The 19391-nt window shown below is 54.2% G+C and overlaps 7 protein-coding genes across 7 annotated transcripts; 5 read left to right on the top strand and 2 right to left on the bottom strand.

Moving 5' to 3' along the window:
* Nucleotides 1–561: 561 nt before the first annotated feature.
* Nucleotides 562–2316, top strand: MYCGRDRAFT_89727 (uncharacterized protein; the record flags this gene model as incomplete). Its single annotated transcript, XM_003856440.1, has 4 exons — nt 562–721; nt 907–1614; nt 1666–1902; nt 1958–2316. 4 exons carry the CDS (start codon nt 562–564, stop codon nt 2314–2316), a joined length of 1464 nt encoding a protein of 487 aa, XP_003856488.1.
* An 881-nt stretch (nt 2317–3197) lies between these two features.
* MYCGRDRAFT_66711 (uncharacterized protein) lies at nt 3198–5424 on the top strand (the record flags this gene model as incomplete). Its single annotated transcript, XM_003856441.1, has 2 exons — nt 3198–3623; nt 3712–5424. The coding sequence occupies 2 exons, from the start codon at nt 3201–3203 to the stop codon at nt 5422–5424; spliced, it is 2136 nt and encodes a 711-aa protein (XP_003856489.1).
* Nucleotides 5425–5649: 225 nt separating this feature from the next.
* On the bottom strand, nt 5650–7074 carry MYCGRDRAFT_35337 (uncharacterized protein; the record flags this gene model as incomplete). Its single annotated transcript, XM_003857130.1, has 2 exons — nt 5650–6778; nt 6821–7074. 2 exons carry the CDS (start codon nt 7072–7074, stop codon nt 5650–5652), a joined length of 1383 nt encoding a protein of 460 aa, XP_003857178.1.
* Nucleotides 7075–7520: 446 nt separating this feature from the next.
* Nucleotides 7521–12431, top strand: MYCGRDRAFT_33699 (uncharacterized protein; the record flags this gene model as incomplete). Its single annotated transcript, XM_003856442.1, has 1 exon — nt 7521–12431. The coding sequence occupies one exon, from the start codon at nt 7521–7523 to the stop codon at nt 12429–12431; it is 4911 nt and encodes a 1636-aa protein (XP_003856490.1).
* Nucleotides 12432–12802: 371 nt separating this feature from the next.
* MYCGRDRAFT_33249 (uncharacterized protein) lies at nt 12803–14116 on the top strand (the record flags this gene model as incomplete). The annotated part of the gene is made up of 4 exons (XM_003856443.1): nt 12803–12948; nt 13008–13314; nt 13426–13444; nt 13494–14116. The coding sequence occupies 4 exons, from the start codon at nt 12803–12805 to the stop codon at nt 14114–14116; spliced, it is 1095 nt and encodes a 364-aa protein (XP_003856491.1).
* An 819-nt stretch (nt 14117–14935) lies between these two features.
* On the bottom strand, nt 14936–16713 carry MYCGRDRAFT_102685 (uncharacterized protein; the record flags this gene model as incomplete). The annotated part of the gene is made up of 2 exons (XM_003857129.1): nt 14936–15720; nt 15772–16713. Coding segments are annotated over 2 exons (1527 nt in total), but the record flags the coding sequence as incomplete, so codon positions are not given.
* Nucleotides 16714–17902: 1189 nt separating this feature from the next.
* MYCGRDRAFT_33254 (endo-1,4-beta-glucanase glycosyl hydrolase family 61) lies at nt 17903–18924 on the top strand (the record flags this gene model as incomplete). The annotated part of the gene is made up of 2 exons (XM_003856444.1): nt 17903–18391; nt 18451–18924. 2 exons carry the CDS (start codon nt 17903–17905, stop codon nt 18922–18924), a joined length of 963 nt encoding a protein of 320 aa, XP_003856492.1.
* Nucleotides 18925–19391: the final 467 nt, after the last annotated feature.

Here is a 19391-nt window from a genome sequence, read left to right on the forward strand (position 1 = left end):
GTAATCTCGACTTCCATCGTCACCATCACTCCACTGCGCGGCGATATTGGAATCCCTCACTGCGAAAAGAAAGGCGCCTGGTGAATCGCACCACATCGCCGGCCCTACGGATATTATTGTCCGCCCACGCCGCTCGGGTTCCACCGCCCAGGTTCACCCTCACACGCCGCCGTGTCGCGCCGCCCGGCTCACTACTGCGTCTGCATCCCGTTTCGGCGAGGCACTCGAAGCCACGGACCTCTTGTGCTCATCGCGGCACTCTGCTCTCTCTGCAACCTCTCTCGATCCGGGCAAAGACTCACACTCCCTTACTACCACCGCACCTGCTGTATGTTGTCCTCCGCCTGAGGCTAACGCAATCTCACCCCGCACTGCGCTGAACCAGCATTCTCAGATCTCGCTCTCCCGTACGTAACCTTGCGCGACTTGACAGCCCGGGACTCGTCTTTGCGCTGCATTTCCTCCAGTGCTGTGCTCACTTCACTTCGTCACTTCGGTGCACTTTTCCACGGCTGGCCCTGTTCATATTCACAGAAAGCGCGCTTCTAATTCAGTCTCACCATGGCGTCTCCGGCTACTGCTGCTCAGCAGCACCAAGGACTTCCCTCCATCACGACCCTCACCAATGGCCTGCGACCATCCGCTCCCATCTCGCCCGATCAGCAATCAACGTCCGACACCACCCGTGATTCTGGCACATGGCCGCAACCACAAAATAAGCGTAAGTCTCATGGAGCCACTGTCTCGGAGCGTTTTGCTTCGCATGTACTGCCGCGTGTTGAGCGTCGCCCCGGCTCTGCTCAAGCATGCCTTCAGCGCTTGTCACCCTTCCTCTGTTCTTTGCTTATGCCGCTTTGTGCATCATCGTGCTCGGCGCCATGCAGTGCTTGTGCTGACAACTCGCAGACAACTCGGCGAACAGTGGCCTCCAGGTTCACACGCTCCTCAATCACCCGGACGAGTCACCTTCTCGAAGCTCGATCCCGAACACACCATCATCTGCGAGGATTCCGGCCTCTGCGACTTCTCAGCTTCCATCAATCAACCAAGGATTTGCTGACAACAATGCCAATCGAGAGAGCTACAACAGCTACAACAGCAGAGATAGCTACAACCGAGACAGCCTCGGCCGCGAACTGAACCGCGACAGTTATCAGGAGTCCCGCCGGAGCAGTGTCGACAGCCGAATGCACCAAGGCTTCAACAGCCTATACATCAATGGACCCGGTCCTCACTCACCATACGAGAGTGCAAACACCTCGCAAGTCTCACTTGCGGCCAGCCTGCGTCGACCAAATGGCAATCCAATGTCGCCGCACAGCGCTCGTTCGAGCCTTCGCGGCAATCCAGCACCTCGCATAGCGCCTCCGATTATGCCAGTCAATCGTGGTCCCGGAGTCCCAGATCCTACTGCTTCCAAGCCCACACAAGGTTACGCTTGGGCTTTCCCAGATGAAGCAATCCCAGAGGAGAGGCGTGGCTCTGATAGTGGGGAGTCGAGCGTGGATCACAACGTGTCCAGACAGAACAGCTACGCGGCGTCTTCTGTTCGCAGCAGTATCTTCTCCGTCGACTCGCAGATGCCTCACGGCCAGCGGCGCTTTCAGGAGGATGGTATGGCAGCTCTCTTCCGATCCAGAGGGAATGAGGCTAATCAATGTGCAGATCCAAATACAACGCACCATCACAGCATGCAACACAGATCAATTCAGGGTCTGCAGAGCGACGATATGACGCCACAGGGCGTGGGCAATTACAGCCGCACGCCGGAACTTCGTGTGAGCCATAAGCTAGCCGAGAGGAAGCGCCGCAGCGAGATGAAGGATCTGTTCGAGGACCTCAACAAAGCGGTACCATCCAGCGGCGGTACAAAGGCGAGCAAGTGGGAGATCTTAACGAAAGGTTTGTTGCAGCCTCGCGAGCTTACAACAGATCACCTTTGCTGATGACTCCTTAGCCATCGAGTACATCCGAACCACGCAACACCAGGAGCGCAATCTTCACGCCGAGATTCAACGCCTCCAACGAGAGACGGAGTACTCGCGCGAAGCACACAAGGAGAATGAAGAGCTCAAGACCGAGGTGCAAGTAATGTATCAGCACCTACGCCGTCTGGACCCAAATGCGACTCACATGTATGGCCGCCTCAGCCAACAGCTCAGCCAACAACAAGGACAACTTCAGACAAACGGAAATCCAAACATCTCGCTGCCCCCGCTGAATACGGCATCAGGCGCTAGTCAAAGTGGATCGTTCGGCGGCGCTCCAGGCGCCCCGATGCAAGGAGTGGAGTACAACTATAGTGCCGGGCGATAGCAACTTCCACGATGTCTCGACCGGATCTTAACGCTCATCGTCGGCCATCGATTCAGCACGAATGCCCGGCACCTACGATACACAGAACGAGCGTCCTTACGCTACAGAGACCTCTCCGCCGACAGCGCTTCTTCCTCTTTAATTGTCCCTTGTCCGACCGGATTTGCTTTTGCTCCGATGCGGTCCGAGCTGAATGGCGTCTGGAGAATCAGCATTATACCAACGTGCGGGAATGGCACTGATCCATCGAGCTTTGATCATCCTTCTGGAGTTTGTGTTTTTGCGATTGTTTTCCGCGAGACACCTCGCAATGTTATTACTATCGGCGGTATGAAGATGGGCTGTTATCAAGGGTGGCTACCCTACGACTATGGGAGGCGGATGTGAAAAGCGAAAGGGATGGCACCCGGAAAGAAGCTGACCGTTCTCACGAGCTGGAGGAGTGGGATTTTGCTTCACGACGTATTTCAAATAATGTGCATTATACTAGATGCTGCGGGAGAGCTGGACGATGGGCAGGACGTCTAATTTATGGAGTGTTACGTGTAGGTATCTCTATCAGAGTTGGCTGGCGAAGCAGGCCTGGAATGAAATCTACAAATGCAACGACGATCCAGCACAGATGAGCCGGTGTTTCTCATCGCTGCATGTGACCCTTCAGCTCCTACAAGGGACTACCGCCTATCATACGTCGACAAACACATATGTGCCGTGGCGGTTTTCTGCCTTTGTCCCTTTACGCCGTGCTTAGTCGTGCCTCAGGCCGCAATGTTAACCTTGATGAGCCTCCCGAATCCTGTTCATCTTTGTGCTCGCGCGCAGGAGCACTGCTGTGCCTGACAACTTCACCTATCACTCCGGGCGACTGGAAGATTACGAGCAGAATGTCCTCGCTTGACGAAAAAGAGCGCGCGGGCGCGCCACCTGGCACTTGCGACGCCCACTTTGACTCCGACTCCTCATCGTCCTCTGCGGGTCAGGGACGAACGTCCACCGATGTACGACAACGAGATCATGAAACGCTCACAGCAGAAGAAGAAGTCGAGCAGCTGTTATCTGAGAAGTCGAGAGCTGCCACGGGCTTTTTCGGGAGGCTGTTTCAGCGCGCGGATGCGCCGACCGATGATGTTAGGAATCTCAAGAGAGTGCGCCGGAGGGGAAAGAAAAGGCGAAGACGTGAAAGGCAGGGAGAGGAAGATCGATTGATTTACAATGTCGAGGAGGGAGGCCCCACGAGTGATGTGACGAGCAGCGCGAGCTCCAGTGAAGTGGATATGGGGAGCAAATCTATGGGCGGGAAGCGGAAGGTGAGTGGAAGAGCGAGAATCTTGCGACAAAGCGTTGGCTGATCAGTGAGCGCAGTCTAGAACGAGCAAGTGTTCGTGTTGCGGCAAGTATGCTGCGGTCTTGCTGGTGCTGAACGCGGTCGTTGCGTTGATAATCGGCGGATACTTTGCGTATCGACGGCCTACACATCGAATCGCCGAGTCACCAGCGTCGACTTACACAGCGCCGACACTTTCCAACGGCACCCATGACTTTGCGCCGACCACGATCTTGATCAGTCTGGACGGGTTTCGGGCGGACTTTGTGCATCGTGGCATTACACCTGCGTTGTCCCAGTTGATCCTCCAGGGCATATCGCCAAAATACATGATGCCTTCTTTTCCGAGCTTGACCTTTCCCAATCACTTCACACTAGTCACTGGACTGCATCCCGAGTCACACGGAATCGTTGCCAATACGTTCCGGGATCCGAGTCTGGAGAAGTCATTCTACTATACCGATCCTGCCCGAAGCATGCAGGAAGAGTGGTGGAACGCCGAACCGCTATGGGAGGCTGCGGAGCTTCAGGGCGTGCGTTCCGCCATCCACATGTGGCCTGGAAGCGAAGCGCCTATTGGCAAGCTTCCTCCGACATATGTTGACAAATTCAATGGCAAGGAGTTGCTCGATAAAAAAGTGGACCGCATATTGGGTCTGCTGGACATTCCCGGCCCGAACGATTCAAACGCATCCGAGGAGACGCCTCGTCCACAGCTCATTGCAGCGTATGTCCCAAACGTAGATGCCGATGGACACCAATACGGACCGAATTCGACCTACATCCGAAGCACAATCGCAGAGGTTGATGGCATGGTGCACAAGCTGCTCAGCGGACTTGATTCGAGAAACCTGACGGAGGTGGTGAACATCATCATCGTTTCGGATCATGGCATGGCGACGACGTCCAACAGTCGCATGGTTCAGCTGGAAGACCTCGTTGATCGAGCCCTGATCGAGTATACTGACGGCTGGCCACTGTACGGCTTGCGACCATTCAACACCTCGGACGAATATCTTTACGAGCTGTACAATGGACTTGTGCAAAAGTCACAGCTTGAACAGTATCAGGACGCATTTGATGTCTACCTCCGCGACAAAAATATGCCTGAGCGCTACCACTTCGCGCATAATGACCGCATTGCTCCCGTCTGGATTGTTCCGCGAGCAGGATGGGCGATCGTCAGCAAAGACGAATTTGACGTTCAGGCTGCGACTGCCAACAACGAGGTCTACCACCCTCGAGGTCTGCATGGGTACGACAACGAGCATCCCTTGATGCGCGCCATATTCATTGCCCGCGGTCCTGCGTTTTCCAACTCGGCCGGGAATCTCGTTGCGCCGTTTCAGAATACCGAGGTCTACGGGATCGTTTGCGACTCGCTTGGCATACGGACGAGGCCGAACAATGGCACGATTCGCTTGCCTTTCGAGGCTATTGGGCAGCATAGCGAGGCCGATGTTGTGGAGTTCCCTCACGATCCGGATGATCACAAGGACAACGCTCAGATCTTGCCACCGGATCTGCCAGGACTGGAGCTGCTTCCACCCGCTGAGACCAATGGGTCGGGCGGTTCCGGTTCAGTGGAGGCACCTGCTCATGTGGCGTCTGAGAGTCACATCGCCGAGCCGGCTCCTGAGATACCGGTACCCAGACCGGAAATAGAGAAGCCAAAGAAGGACAGCAGTTCGTGGCTGGATTGGGTTAATGAGAAGGTGGATCAGGTGAAGCACTGGGCTACGGACGTGTTTGGCACGCACAAGACAGTTGAAGAAGATGCGTGAAGACCCAGAGAGGTAGATCCTTATTTGATACTGCCATCCTGGAGCTTTGTCTCGGATGGCATTTTGTAGCGTTCAGCGTAAATTGATACCCGGATTGTGCTTGTTGGAAATATCGGAAACAAGTTCTCGACTGCTCACGGGGCCATTGTCTCATCATCGTGGGCGAGTCACATCACCTCAAGTGTACGTGCATGCCGTGCAACCGTGAAAGTTCTGGCCGCATCGTCACTCTGACAAAGTCCGATAGGCAACCTCCTCCGGCAACCTGAAGCTCGCACAAAACATCCTCTTCTTCGGCGCCACGTCCCTCACATCGTAAATCTCCACACCGCCGTCCGCGATCTTCCCCGGCTTTACTTCATGCTGCAACTGTCTCGAGATCTCCTCGCAGATCTTGACGCCCTCTTCTGCGTTGTCGTCACTCTTTGTGCTAAAGCAGTACACGTGAATGAGCGGCATCTTAATCTCATCGCCGAGCGTCTCCCGCACAGAAGGAGAGTACATGCCGATGAAGCTGGGAAGGAATGTGATTGCGGATGCGGGAAGATTCATGACAAAGTGGTCAAAGGTTCGGGGTTGTTTGATCGTTTGCACGACTTCGGGTTTCGCAGTCATGTCTTTTCGGGAGACTTTTTTCGTGATCCCTACTGACCGGTCCTCTTTGGCCAGTGCTGCGACCGCAGAGTGGACAAACGTCCGACCGTCTTCGTTGAAAGGCTGCACGTAGTCATGGACTTTGTTCCGCTTGATGGCATCCTGGAGGCTAATGTAGCTGTCGGGATTCAAGTCGTTCGCCCAGACGAAGATCTTCTTTTTGCCAGCCGGCACGGCGAAGGGTCCAATTCCGGCCATGAGGTCGCATACAGCTTCGCCTTCCCGGAAAATACCAACTAGTCGACGATGCTCAGTGTTAAGTCTGCTGTTCCAGTACACCTTACTGTAGTCGAACTTGAATGTGCAGCTCTCTTCGGATATCATGACATTGAGATCATCAGGACCCGCCAGCACTTCGTACTTGAATGTTCTGAATTCGCTCTCCTCGCCTACATCGTCAATCTTGTTGATGACTGTCTTGACGCCAGGATTCTTGTCCATGAGAATCTCTGCGATGAGATGCTTGTATTTCAGGTATTCGTCTCGAATGTTGAGATGTGCAACGTGGCCGACCTGCGAAAATCCGGAGGGAATCTCACCCTGTTCATCTTCAGGTAGTATGGCAGATATTATGTCGTGATAGGTCCAGTAGTCGTAATCGAGTTGTAGTCGGTACGGTACTACCGCGATGAGCTCTTGGTCGACGAGTTCTGTCACGGTGGTTGAATGCGGCCATGGGGCTGTCGATGCATCTGATCTGCTTTCGTTCTTCCCGTCATCGACCGTGGTCGCCACTTCTGACTTGACTTCGGGCCTCAAGAGTATACATCTTCTTCCACCTGCGGCGAGTTCAGCGTCCGGATCGGGGTGTACACTGCCAAGTCGATCTCTCGAAAGAGCATCTTTGCTCCGTTCCAAAGCGGTTCGGATTCTGGAAATGTTTTTGTTGTCGAAAACTCTCGCAGCCTTGAGATCAATTTTCCGTTGGAAGAATGATCGATCCAAAGTCCGCATCAGCCGATTCACGGGCGGTCGCCACATGTCTTCATCTGCCATGGGTAATCAAATCTCGCCCGTTTGAAAGGATATCCCGGAGTTCCGAAGCAGCTTCGCCCAAAGAGAAATATAGAGCCAGCTGTATCACCGCGGTGTAGCAGATAGAGTCCAGTCAGTTTGTGTGTCTGGCATATGACATCCAGAGACCGTCGTGACAGTGTTCGTCTGAGTATATCTTTTTGTGATTCACATGCATATATTCCGGGCTAGAACTAGTTCGCGCTAAGACTCGAGTCCGCGAGCGCCACACGTCGGTGGCTCAAGCGGCCGTTCGTGGGGACGCGATGATGAAACTCCAAGGACAAGGACAACATTACACGACAACCTAACTCCACAACTCCTTTTATGATCCGCACCCTGGAAGAACCACAACCACCACTATTGTCCGCCTCTCGGGCGGCCCCAAAGTACGCATGGTCGAATAACAACACACATCCTCCACAACCATGGCCACAGCAGGAGCCGGCGGCGGCAACATAAAAGTTGTCGTACGCGTACGTCCGTTCAACAGTCGCGAGAAGGATCGCCAGGCAAAATGTATCGTGTCTATGAAAGGCGCGCAGACCGTGCTCACCCCTCCTTCGGCCGACGCCAAAAACAAATCGGCCAAAGCTGCTCTCGAAGGTAGCAAGACGTTCGCATTCGACAAATCGTACTGGTCCTTCAACCGACAAGATGACAACTTCGCGGACCAAGAGAACCTCTTCACAGATCTCGGGCGGCCTCTATTGGACAATGCGTTTCAGGGATACAATAATTGCATTTTCGCGTATGGGCAAACGGGTTCTGGCAAGAGTTACAGTATGATGGGGTATGGTGAAGAGGAGGGTGTCATTCCGCGGATTTGCAGAAATATGTTCGAGCGGATCGAGACTGTACAGAACGGGGACAAGAACATGGCTGTGACGGTCGAGGTGTCATATCTGGAGATCTACAACGAACGTGTACGCGATCTGCTCAACCCGAGCACCAAAGGCAACTTGAAAGTTCGGGAGCACCCTGCTACAGGGCCGTATGTCGAAGATTTGGCCAAGCTCGTGGTTCGCAGCTTCACCGAGATCGACCATCTCATGGATGAAGGAAACAAGGCACGAACCGTAGCGGCGACGAACATGAACGAGACGTCTTCTCGATCGCACGCTGTGTTCACTCTCACCCTCACGCAAAAGCGGCACGATTTGGAGACGAATATGGATACTGAAAAGGTGGCCAAGATCAGCCTGGTTGACTTGGCGGGTTCCGAGCGTGCCAACAGCACCGGTGCCACGGGAGCTAGATTGAAGGAGGGAGCCGAGATCAACAGGTCTCTGTCAACGCTGGGCCGCGTCATTGCCGCGCTGGCGGATATGAGCTCAACGACAAAATCCAAAAAGGGATCGCAGGTTCCGTATCGAGACTCTGTCTTGACGTGGTTGCTGAAAGACAGTCTCGGAGGAAATAGTCTCACAGCGATGATAGCCGCAATTTCTCCGGCAGATATCAACTTTGAGGAAACGCTCTCGACTCTGAGATACGCAGACTCTGCCAAACGCATCAAGAATCACGCCGTGGTGAACGAAGATCCAAACGCTCGGATGATCCGCGAGCTCAAGGAGGAATTGGCGCAACTTCGCTCGAAACTCAGCACTGGTGGCACCATCGCGGAGGAACAGTACAGCGCCGATACGCCTTTGGAGAAGCAAATTGTCAGCATCACACAAGCCGACGGATCCATCAAAAAGGTTTCCAAGGCGGAGATTGCAGAGCAGCTCTCGCAGTCCGAAAAGCTATATTCTGATCTGAACCAGACATGGGAGCAGAAGCTTAGCAAAACCGAGAAGATTCACAAAGAGCGAGAAGCCGCCCTGGAGGAGCTGGGTATCAGCATTGAAAAGGGCTTCGTTGGCTTGACGACACCGAAGAAGATGCCTCATTTGGTCAACCTCAGCGACGATCCTCTGCTGGCGGAGTGTCTCGTCTATAATCTCAAGCCTGGTACCACAACTGTTGGTAATGTTGAGACGAACCAAATCAACGTCGAAGGCGAATCGAGCGGCGCAGGGAATGCAGGTGTCGATGTCCGACTGAACGGGTCCAAAATTTTGCACGATCATTGTACTTTCGAGAACGTGGATGGCGTGGTGACAGTAGTTCCGAAGGATGGGGCTGCGATCATGGTCAATGGCATCCGCATCGAAGCTCCCAAGAGGTTACGGTCGGGGTACCGCGTGATCTTGGGCGACTTTCACATATTTCGCTTCAACCATCCACAAGAGGCACGTGAAGAACGGGCGGAGCAAGGCAGCTTGCTCAAGTATTCAGTCACTGCGGATCAGCTTGACTCGCCTTCGCGCCCGCCTCCGCTTGACCACGAAAGGTCACACAGCAGCGTGAGCCGAGCGATGTCAGATGTCGAAACCGATATGGGAAGCCCAGGAAATCTATCACCAGCACCGTGGAAGATGGGCGGACGGGACAGCGACTGGGCATTCGCACGCCGCGAGGCCGTGTCATCGACATTAGGACCGGATCAGAAAATGTCCGACCTGACGGACGATCAGCTCGATGTACTGTTCGAAGATCTACAGCGTGTAAGAGCGGTACGAAAGGGAAGGCCAGAAGGCAAGCTGTTCGACATGAATGGCGGAGACACTGATACTGAGTCCGTCGCATCACATCCCGTGCGAGAGAAATATCTCAGTAATGGCACGCTGGACAATTTCAGCTTGGACACGGCTTTGACCATTCCCTCAACTCCACGACATTCCGAGGACGAAGAACGGTTGAAGCAGACCAGAGATGATATGCAAGACCAGCTCGAGAATAAGAAGGAGGAATATCAGAAGCAGCTTCAAAATGCTGAAGAGGGCACAGTCGAGATCGACGAGCTCCGCAACGAAAAGATCAAGATGGAGACATCACTTCAAGAGATGAAGGAGCAGATGCAGAAACAATTGATGGAGCAGAAGGTCGTGTTTGAGAAGCAGATCGCCGAGTTGAGAAAGCCGCCGAAGCCAAGACGAAAAAGTCACGGCAAGGGGTTGACGGATCGTGAACTGTACTTTGCGAAACAGGTGCTGCAACACTGGAGAAAGCATCGGTATATCGCGATTGCGGCAGGCGTTCTGAAGAATGCATCGACACTCAAAGAAGCTCAAGTCATCAGTCAGCAAATGGAGCGTAGCGTTGTCTTTCAATTTACAATCGTCGACGCTGGACACACCTTTGGCTCCTCATACGACCTCGCATTGAACGGCGTCTCGGCCGAAGAAGGCAACGATCCAAGTCTGGAGGATTCGCCCAAACCGTGCCTGGCCGTGAGAGTCGTCGACTTTGCGAACACAGTCATTCATCTCTGGTCGATCGAGAAGATGCACAAACGTGTCAAAGCCATGCGGCAAATGGTTCAATACATCGATCGACCAGAGTACATGCAACATTTCAACGTCGGCAACCCTTTCGAAGAAGATTGTATGCCTGAGTACACCCGCGTTGGGGACTCTGACATTCCCTTGGCCGCGGTATTCGAATGCAGAGTGCAAGACTTCACACTGGACGTGTACTCGCCATATACGTGCAGTATCATTGGAGTGGTCCATCTGTCACTCGAACCTAGCTCCGCAGAAGCCCCAAGCAGCACGCTAAAGTTCAATGTGGTCATGCACGATCTCGTGGGCTTTGCCGAGCGCGAAGGTACCAACGTACATGCTCAGCTTTTCATCCCTGGTATCTCAGAGGAAGGCGGTGTGACAACCACTTCTCTTGTCAGCGGTTTTGGCGAGAACGCAGTGCGCTTCGAAAGTGTCCACAGCATGAGCCTACCGCTTTCGGCGCCCCGGGAGGCCAGCTTGAGGGTCAGCATCTTCGCGAGAGTTACGAGCATGCATCTCGACAAGCTCCTTAGTTGGGACGACATGCGCGATGCGTCGGTCGCGGCCAACATCAAGCCGAGGAACAAACGACTTCATTCCCGCATTGGAGAACACGAATACTACTCGGATGCTCGTCACGATACCTTTGCTCGCGTACATATCCTTGAGATCAGCGAGGACGGGACTTATCAACCGGTTGAAGTCGTGCAGAATGACACTCTGGATCAAGGAGCGTACCAGCTGCATCAAGGTCTGCAACGGCGGGTTGTCCTGAACTTGGTTCACTCCTCGGGTGATGGTCTACCATGGGAAAGGGTCGATCGACTGCAAGCCGGTCAGATTCGACTGCTGGATAGCGATGGCAAGGTCTCTGATACGGACAGCAACACACCAGATGTTCTCCTGTCTCTTGTCTCCCCGCCCGTGATTCGCAAGAACGCCGACGGCACCGTCCATGTCAAAGTAACTGGTCAATGGGACTCCAGCGCACACAGCTCCCAATTACTGGACCGACCGACGCTGGACAAGTACCGTGTACAGCTGACGTTCAAGTGGCAGGTTCACTCGCCCAGAGTGACTCACCCTATGAAGTTCAACTTCGACGTGGCAGTGCAGACCCGTCCACGGACATGGTTCAGACAAAATTCGCTTCTCGGGCAGTTCTTCTACAATCAAAGAGTTGTCCATTCGACCGCCAACAACTATACCGTAACGCTGAAGCCCAGCGCTGCCAAACGAGCAGGCGACCTGTGGCGAATGGACACGTCGACCGACTACATCTCGGGCGAAGAGACGCTTACGAGCTGGGCTCCACGAAGCACATCGCTGGTCAAAGACTACATGACCTTGCGAAAGAGGCAAAGACGCATCGCAGAGATCGAGTCTGCAAGGGGCGTTCTCGCGTGGGGCGCACTGTCGCCACCATCGAAGGCTCAACGTGCAGAAGGCGAGACATTGACCGAGCCACAGCAAGCGCTTCTGAAGAGAGTCCTCGGTCTTTGGCAGACGTCTCCGTCACCCAGCGAGATGATGCTCCTCCTATCAAATACTGGATCCCCCGAGCGCGGCGCCGCATTCGCCAATGGCGGATCGAAAGATGCATCCGAAGAATCCGACCCAGTTCCTCTTGCAGCCACCGTCGAGACGCACCTCAAGTCTCCCACAGTCCTCAAAGCTGGCTGGCTCCTCTGTCCCGACCTTGCTGGATCCCACTGGGTTCGAACCTACGTCGAGCTTCGCCGTCCGTATCTTCACTTGTACAGCAAAGAAGGCGACGAGGTCAATGCCATCAACTTGACGAATTCGAGAATTGACGCGGAACCTCAGGTGGCGAAGCTGCTGCAGCGGCCAAACGTGCGGATGGAGGTTTGGGCGGTGTACTCGACGAAGGCGTGGCTGTTTGCGTGTCGGAACGATACCGAGCGCGGAGAATGGATCTGGGCTGTTGATCGGTCATATGTTAGTGGTGGCGATAGTGGGAGGAGAACCCCGGAGGATTGGGCATAGATATGGATATGGACATACTGGGTTGGGTTGTAGGGGTGGCCTTGAAACGCCGACACGAGCATGATTTGATGTGGCATTTGCATCTTGATTGATATTCGTTCATGATACCCATCGCGTCGGACAAAATTCCCGCGACTGTTGCACAATAATCTTATACATTTCCTTCTCCTCGACGTTCCTGGAGTATTGGAACTTGCCGGGCATCAACCATCTTTTGCGATGTCATTCTTGTCATTCTCGTTTTGAACCTCCTTGAGATCTCCACTCCACGATCGACCTCGGCGCAGCGCTTGATGTGAAGTTGACCTCGACTTCAGCTTGCTTGACTCGCCACCATTGCTATTCATATCGTCAAGAACTTTTTGCCATCAATGTCCGTTTCAACACATCCTCCAGACTGGCTTCGACGATATGGCAATCTTCAAGGATATTCATGGCGTCCGACCACCATCAACGGAAGAAGCGCATTTTGTCGACCTCTGGGGCTAGTGGAGTTTTCCTTCGACACCGACGGGAGGTAATGACAGGAACTCGCACGCCGAATAAGAGTGCGAAACATTCATTGACGACTTCAAGACATTACGAGGGCCGCGCCGACATGAACGTCTGCATCAAGACCGAGCTTGCAACAACCCTCTCCAAAGCCGATCTTCGAGAACGAATCCTCCTCGCTTGGACGCGACTACGAAATCAACATCTCCTGCTTCGAGCCAAGACGATTCGTGATGAAAGTGATTCGCTAGCACCCCAAGGCCTGCACTTCGCCGTCACCGTCCCGGAGAGCTGGCAACAGGCTCGGATTGAGGATGAGAAGCAGATTGTCTGGTTGGAAGATCACTACGAAAACATTGAGTGGAAGGACTTTTACCATCATTGTCAAAACGTCAAGCGAGTCGTTGACCCGGATGTGGCGTTGGCGAAGGTCTTTGTGCTCCCCACTGAGAATGCGGACGGCAAAAGGATCCAAAGGTTTCAATTCGTTGGTGGTCACCAGATCTGGGATGGGTTGAGTTGTGAGTGTCAGTGTTCACCGGCGCCACCACTCGTACTGATGGACGACAGCGTACGTCTGGATGCGAGACTTTGTCCACTGCCTCAACGAGACTTCCTCGAACCTGCAAGACGAGATCACAACATACATCCAACCAGAGTCGATCCGTCAACGCCTTCCACTCCCCCAAGAGGCGCTCTACCCTCCCATCCCAGGCAACGTCGCTCGCCAACGCTGGTTCTGGGCCATCACTCGAATCCTGCGACATGTAAGGACACCTCTACCTGCAGGCTTCGAGAACCCTCTCCGTCAAGAAGGTGGTGTGAGAAAGCAAGCCATCCGTTTCGAGCAAAAGTACGCCGCAGTGCTGGACTACAGTGCCGTGCCACCGCTCAATACAACGACGCTGCACGTCGCCATCCCATCGTCAAGGTACTCACGAAGGCAGTCCTCCTTCATTCCAGCTCGTCAGCTAACTTCCGTCTTTCACACCCAGCGCAAAGCATCTCTCCGCCCTCTGCAGATCCACTTCCACAACCCTCGGCGCTGGAATCTTCGCCCTCGCCGCCCTAACCATGATGGAGGCCCACGAAAACTCCTCCTCCTCTTCTTTCTCCCCTCAGGACAGACCCTTCACAACCGGCTTTCCCCTCAACCCGCGCGCTTTTTTCAACCACCACACCGACCCAAATAGCATGATGCTTGCCTTCTCCGACGGCATCTCTCTCCCCTCTCTGCCCTCATCTCTCCCCTTCGCCTCCCGCCTCCGCCTCCTCACCCGCCTCGCCCATCGCCAACTAACCTCCTACCAAAAACGTGCAAGACCCATCGGTGACGCGGCGAAACGGCAGAACCTGACGAGTCGTGGCGCGGGACTGGTGCTGGCGAATCAATACCTTTACTCCCTTGAACGGTGCGCCGCCGTCTTGCCTACTGAGAACCGCGCCTTTGAAGGAGGAAGCGTACAAGGAGCGTACCCCGCGCGTCCGAACTCGACGACCCAGACGTGTGGTGTGAGTTCGGTGGGCAGACGGGATGCCATCATTGGCAAGGGAATGTACGATGTTGAGTCCTTCCCGCGGCAACAAGGGAAGGATTTGGTGGTGGATTTCCGAGACATGACGGCGAGTGTGAGGGCAAGGGAAGGGGAGTTTCTAGTAGGCATTGGCGGCGCGGAGGGAGGCTTGTTTGCGGCGGTGTCGATTGATGGGTCGGTGATGGATGAGGGAAAGGTGGATGTCTGGAAGCGGAGGTTTGAGACGTGTTTGGAGGAGTTGGGGAGGGAGGGGGAAATGGCGAGGTTGTGAGGTGTGGAAGTCTGGTGTGTATACTTCAATGAAACAAAGTCTGGTACATCGCGGATGATCGTTGGCAGTCGTGAGAAAGGAACACGGCACCTCAGTCCGATCAGAACCCGTTCTCATCTCCACCTTCCACGTCAAATACGCCCTCCCACACAAAACATTCCTCCGGCAGATCCTCACCCACTCTCGGCGTCTCCCTCAGTTTCCTTGTCAGCAATGCACCCATCACCGCAAGACTGGCCAGAATCGCCCACAGCGCTCCGTTGATAATGACCACGGAGTAGTCGTCTGAAAGGTAGTAGCTGATGCCGGCAATTCCGACAGCGAGAGCTTTGAACAGTTCTGATATCGAAATGACGCCAATGAGAGTGCCAGTTGATGCAGCGTCCGGCGCCGCGGAGAGGGCGAGTAGGAGGACCAAGACTTGCGCAGCAAGAGCGATGGTCGTTTTGATGAGTGTAGCGAGGGCGTTGAAAACAGCGGCCAGAACAGCAGAGTCGCATGACGTAGCAAGTAAGGCGACTGCGGGAACGAGGACGTATATGACCGGGAAAACGACGGTCGTGCGGCGGTAAATCGGGAGCAGACCAACTTTCGCAACGAGAGGTGGGATGGCTCGCATCACTCTCATGGCTGCTGCGACCTTGATGACTAGCATCAGAGGCAGCAGCCAATCGCAAGGAATTCCAAGTCCGATGTTGTGGGTGGGACTGTGGCCGATATGAGGTAGGAGGATGTCAAAGGTGGAAGAGTGGAGGGAGAGTGTGGAGAAGGATGCGAGGAGGATGAGGATGGAGGGTGCGGTCAGGAGTTGGGAGACAGAGATGTGGGATGGCTTTGGGAGAGAAGCGTCATCCGCAAGGGCTTCGATGATGGAGATGGAGAGGGATTCGGAGCTGGAGTTGGAGTGGGATCGACCGAGGAAGGTAGCCTTCTCCGACTCGGTGAAGTCTTCGGACAGCACTTGCTTCTTTGTGGCAAGGACTGGGAGTGTCTGATGGCTGTTAGAGAGGACTCAGGACTTGTAGATCATGTTTCGACTCACTTCATCGAGCAGCAGAGTCTCAGCAATGGCGATGCTCAGCATCAACACTCCGCATGTGACCTGCCCAGCCAGTGCAGGGTACTCATCGAGCACTCCTGTTCCATTCACCATTCCTCCGATCAGTCCAGAAATCAATGGACCAATCTGGCCGCACACGGCAACGACAGGTAGTCTTGCAACGACCTTTGTCCTGTTGTCACTCCCATGCACGACATCTGCCAGCATAGCAAGCCCGGCCACTGTTCCTGCAGACCCGACCACGCCAGCCAAGAATCTCAAAGTGCAAAACGCAGCAAAAGTTGTTGCGAAGCCCATGCTAACACAACATATCAATGATCCGAACAGTCCCAACAAAGCCACTTTCCTCCTTCCAATGCGGTCCGCGGTGAGACCCCAAACGAGACCAGTCGCGGAGCCCAGATAATACGCACACAGCAAAATGCTGCGCAGAAAAGAGGTGTTGCTGGTGATACAGCCAGTGGACGCTGAAGGAAGGAGGATGGAGATTTGCATGTGGAGAGAGGAGGACATGATGGCCTCGGCGAGGAAGAGGAGATAGATCATGACGAGGTTGCGTCGTTGGCGAGGAGTGTGTCGGAGAGATTGAGAGAGGTGTGCCTGCTCCTCTGCGTCTGCCACTTCCATCTCTTGCTGAATGTGATATTGCTCCTCTTCCGTCTTTTCCATGTCTCGAATCGTAGCGACGGGAATGAGGGAGCGGTTGCGAACGTGGCAGGTGAACATGATGGGCGAATCGTTCGAAGGAATGAGTGGCTGTCGAGTGATCGGTCTGGGTAGAGAGTGAAAGGACCTAGAGTAGAGATTGTGATGGAGCTGCACCCGGCGCAGTACTCGGTATACGAGATTGGATGTAAGAGAGTGTGATTGTTCTGCTGGAGAAGGAGAGAAGGAGCGACAGGAATAATGAAGGGAAGGGACAGCGCACGCGCTTGGACGACGCCGGATGGAAAGAATGATCGAGGGAGGTGTGAAGGAGAGGAAGACGAGCCGACTTGACTTACCGTTGACTTGTCGAGAATGGCCCCTCTGCTCTCATGGATCAAACAGGAGGTGGATGATCATCAACAGGTCGGAAAGGAGAGACAACCCCAGACACGAAGACGGATCTCGTTGGCCGTCGTTCCATCGCGCGCTTCGGAGTTGGCGCCAAAAGACAAAACGCACCAATCAGAGTCCGCAGAGCCCCTGATGTGTCTTCCGGCTGCGAATTCCCGTCGTCTTGTGATGAACATGATGAAGATGATGAAAACGAAGACAATACCAAGAAGACGACGATATGCTTATGGCTCTCTCTCTCTCTGTCTCCCAATGGATTGGACTGGACTGCAATGGCAATGGCTGAGCCAACGAGTGCGGGGTTGATGACAACGACGACGAGGAGAGCACGCTGCATCGCACGCATACCGTATCCATCGCACTTCACCATCGCAAGACTCGATGTTGCCAGCGTCCCGGTGAGAGAACTTCTCTGACGATGCGAAATTGCCAAACGATCCAGCTTACCTGAAGGGATGAATCTCTAGGCGCTCAATGCTCGACTCGGACCCGAGCTGAGTTTTACCTTGAGTGGTAGGTGTAAGCGATGTATGATGTTCGCCAAGACGTTCATCATCTCACTTCGAGGAGGTGGGAGCGCCTAGCAGATTGATAGCAGGTGTTGCCGATGGCCATGGTAGCGGTAGTTCTGCCCCATGCTCGAAGAGAGTCTCCCCACGGACAGGGAAGAGCCAGTCTCCATTGACCGGAATACACGTCCCCTCGACACGGGCTCCGAGCTTGACGAGGCGGTAGAGGCATCCTACACCCGCAGGACTGAGTGCCTCTCTCTCTTGGCGACGATCTTCCTGCTACGTTGTGGCGTGCTTGGCCATCATGCCTTCTTGTATAGATCACACGCCAAGTCACATCTTCATCTAGACGAGGCTCTGCTCTACACGATGTCGAGGAGCAACGGGGGAAGTGGCACGGGAAGTGGTGTACGGCTCAACATATAAAGTATTTCCTCTCGGTCTCTTCAACATTACTCAACAGCACACAGAAACAGGCATTACTTGCTCTACCAAACCACACCTTTACATTCAGCTCATTCACATTCACTACAAAAAGAGCCATGCATCCCACCCACACCCTCTTCCTCCTTGGGTCTCTCGCCCTCACCCCAATCATCCAAGCCCACTACATCTTCTCCCAGCTCCTCGTCAACGACACCCCCATCGGCCAAGACTACACCTACGTCCGCAAAAACACCAACACCTACATGCCCTCCTTCACCAGCGAAGTCATCTCCTCGCCCGACGCCATCTGCAACAAAGGGGCCCACACGATGTCCTCGCAGACCCTCACCGTCAAAGCGGGCGACAAAGTCGGCTTCAAACTGGCCTACAACGAGCTCATCGAACATCCCAGTCCCGGCTTCATTTACATGTCCAAGGCTCCCGGTGATGTCAATGACTACAAGGGTGATGGGGACTGGTTCAAAGTGTGGGAGAGCGGTGTCAATGGGCCGGCGAATGTCGATACCAATTGGGGAACCTGGCAGAAACCGAGTATGACCTTTACTATTCCCAAGGACCTGCCTGATGGAGAGTATCTCGTTCGTGTGAGTACTTCAAGAACACTCGTCGTGTAGCGGACCAAAGCTGACCATACCCTCCCCAGCCGGAACACATCGCCATCCACGAAGCCCATGTCGGCAAAGCGCAGTTCTACATGGAGTGTGCGCAGCTCAGCGTCTCGGGTGGAGGAAATGGTACTCCTGGTCCACTAGTCAAGATTCCAGGCCTGTACAGTGCCGAGGACCCCGGCATTGCATACAATATCTGGACGGACAATCCGGCGCCGTATGTCATGCCTGGGCCAAAGGTGTGGTCTGGGCGTGTTTCTTCAGGTTCGAACGGCGGTGACTCGACTTCTCCTGCTGAGACTCCGGCGGAGACTGGCACGGGAGCTGGCAATGGCAATGGCAACGGCGGCTCGAGCTCGAGCTCGGCTTCTACTGCAGGCTTCGGCTCGACCAGTACTCATTCGCCAGCATTCCCGACCACCTTTGCTTCACCAGGTAATGTCCCTCCCGGACCAGGCAGATGGATGGGCGGTTGGAACAGCCGCGTCAAAGGTCGGTCGGCCATGTGACGTGCAGGATCATGACGGTTTGGTGACCTTGTCAGGCGCGTTGGATCTGGTCTGAAGGCTGCTTGAGAGTCTGCATCTGGAATAGCGACGTATGCTGACCTTTCCTTTTTTGAGTGAAGCTGTTGTCTTACCTTTGAGTGGTCCTATTCCAAAGCAAAGCTGGTCCTCTTGCGCCTTGCTGTTTTGACTACGAACTCGCCGATGATGGACTGCTAGGGGTGGATAGTGGATTTGTGATGATCGCATGTGAACGTTGCATGAAAGGCGTAAGCCAGGATGGACGGAGAAGCGCAAATGCATGTATGATGAAGTAAAGATAAACAGTATCATTCGCAAGATATGTACAAGTTAAAATGTATATTGTATATTCATGAAATCATGACCAGGGACCATTCGCATTCGCATTAGCCCCTGTTCTCTATTTTGGACATCTTGACTCGAAGGTCATGTCTCACATCCACGATCCG

This window comes from Zymoseptoria tritici, chromosome 1 (assembly GCF_000219625.1).
Source record: "Zymoseptoria tritici IPO323 chromosome 1, whole genome shotgun sequence".
Classification (NCBI taxonomy): domain Eukaryota; kingdom Fungi; phylum Ascomycota; class Dothideomycetes; order Mycosphaerellales; family Mycosphaerellaceae; genus Zymoseptoria; species Zymoseptoria tritici.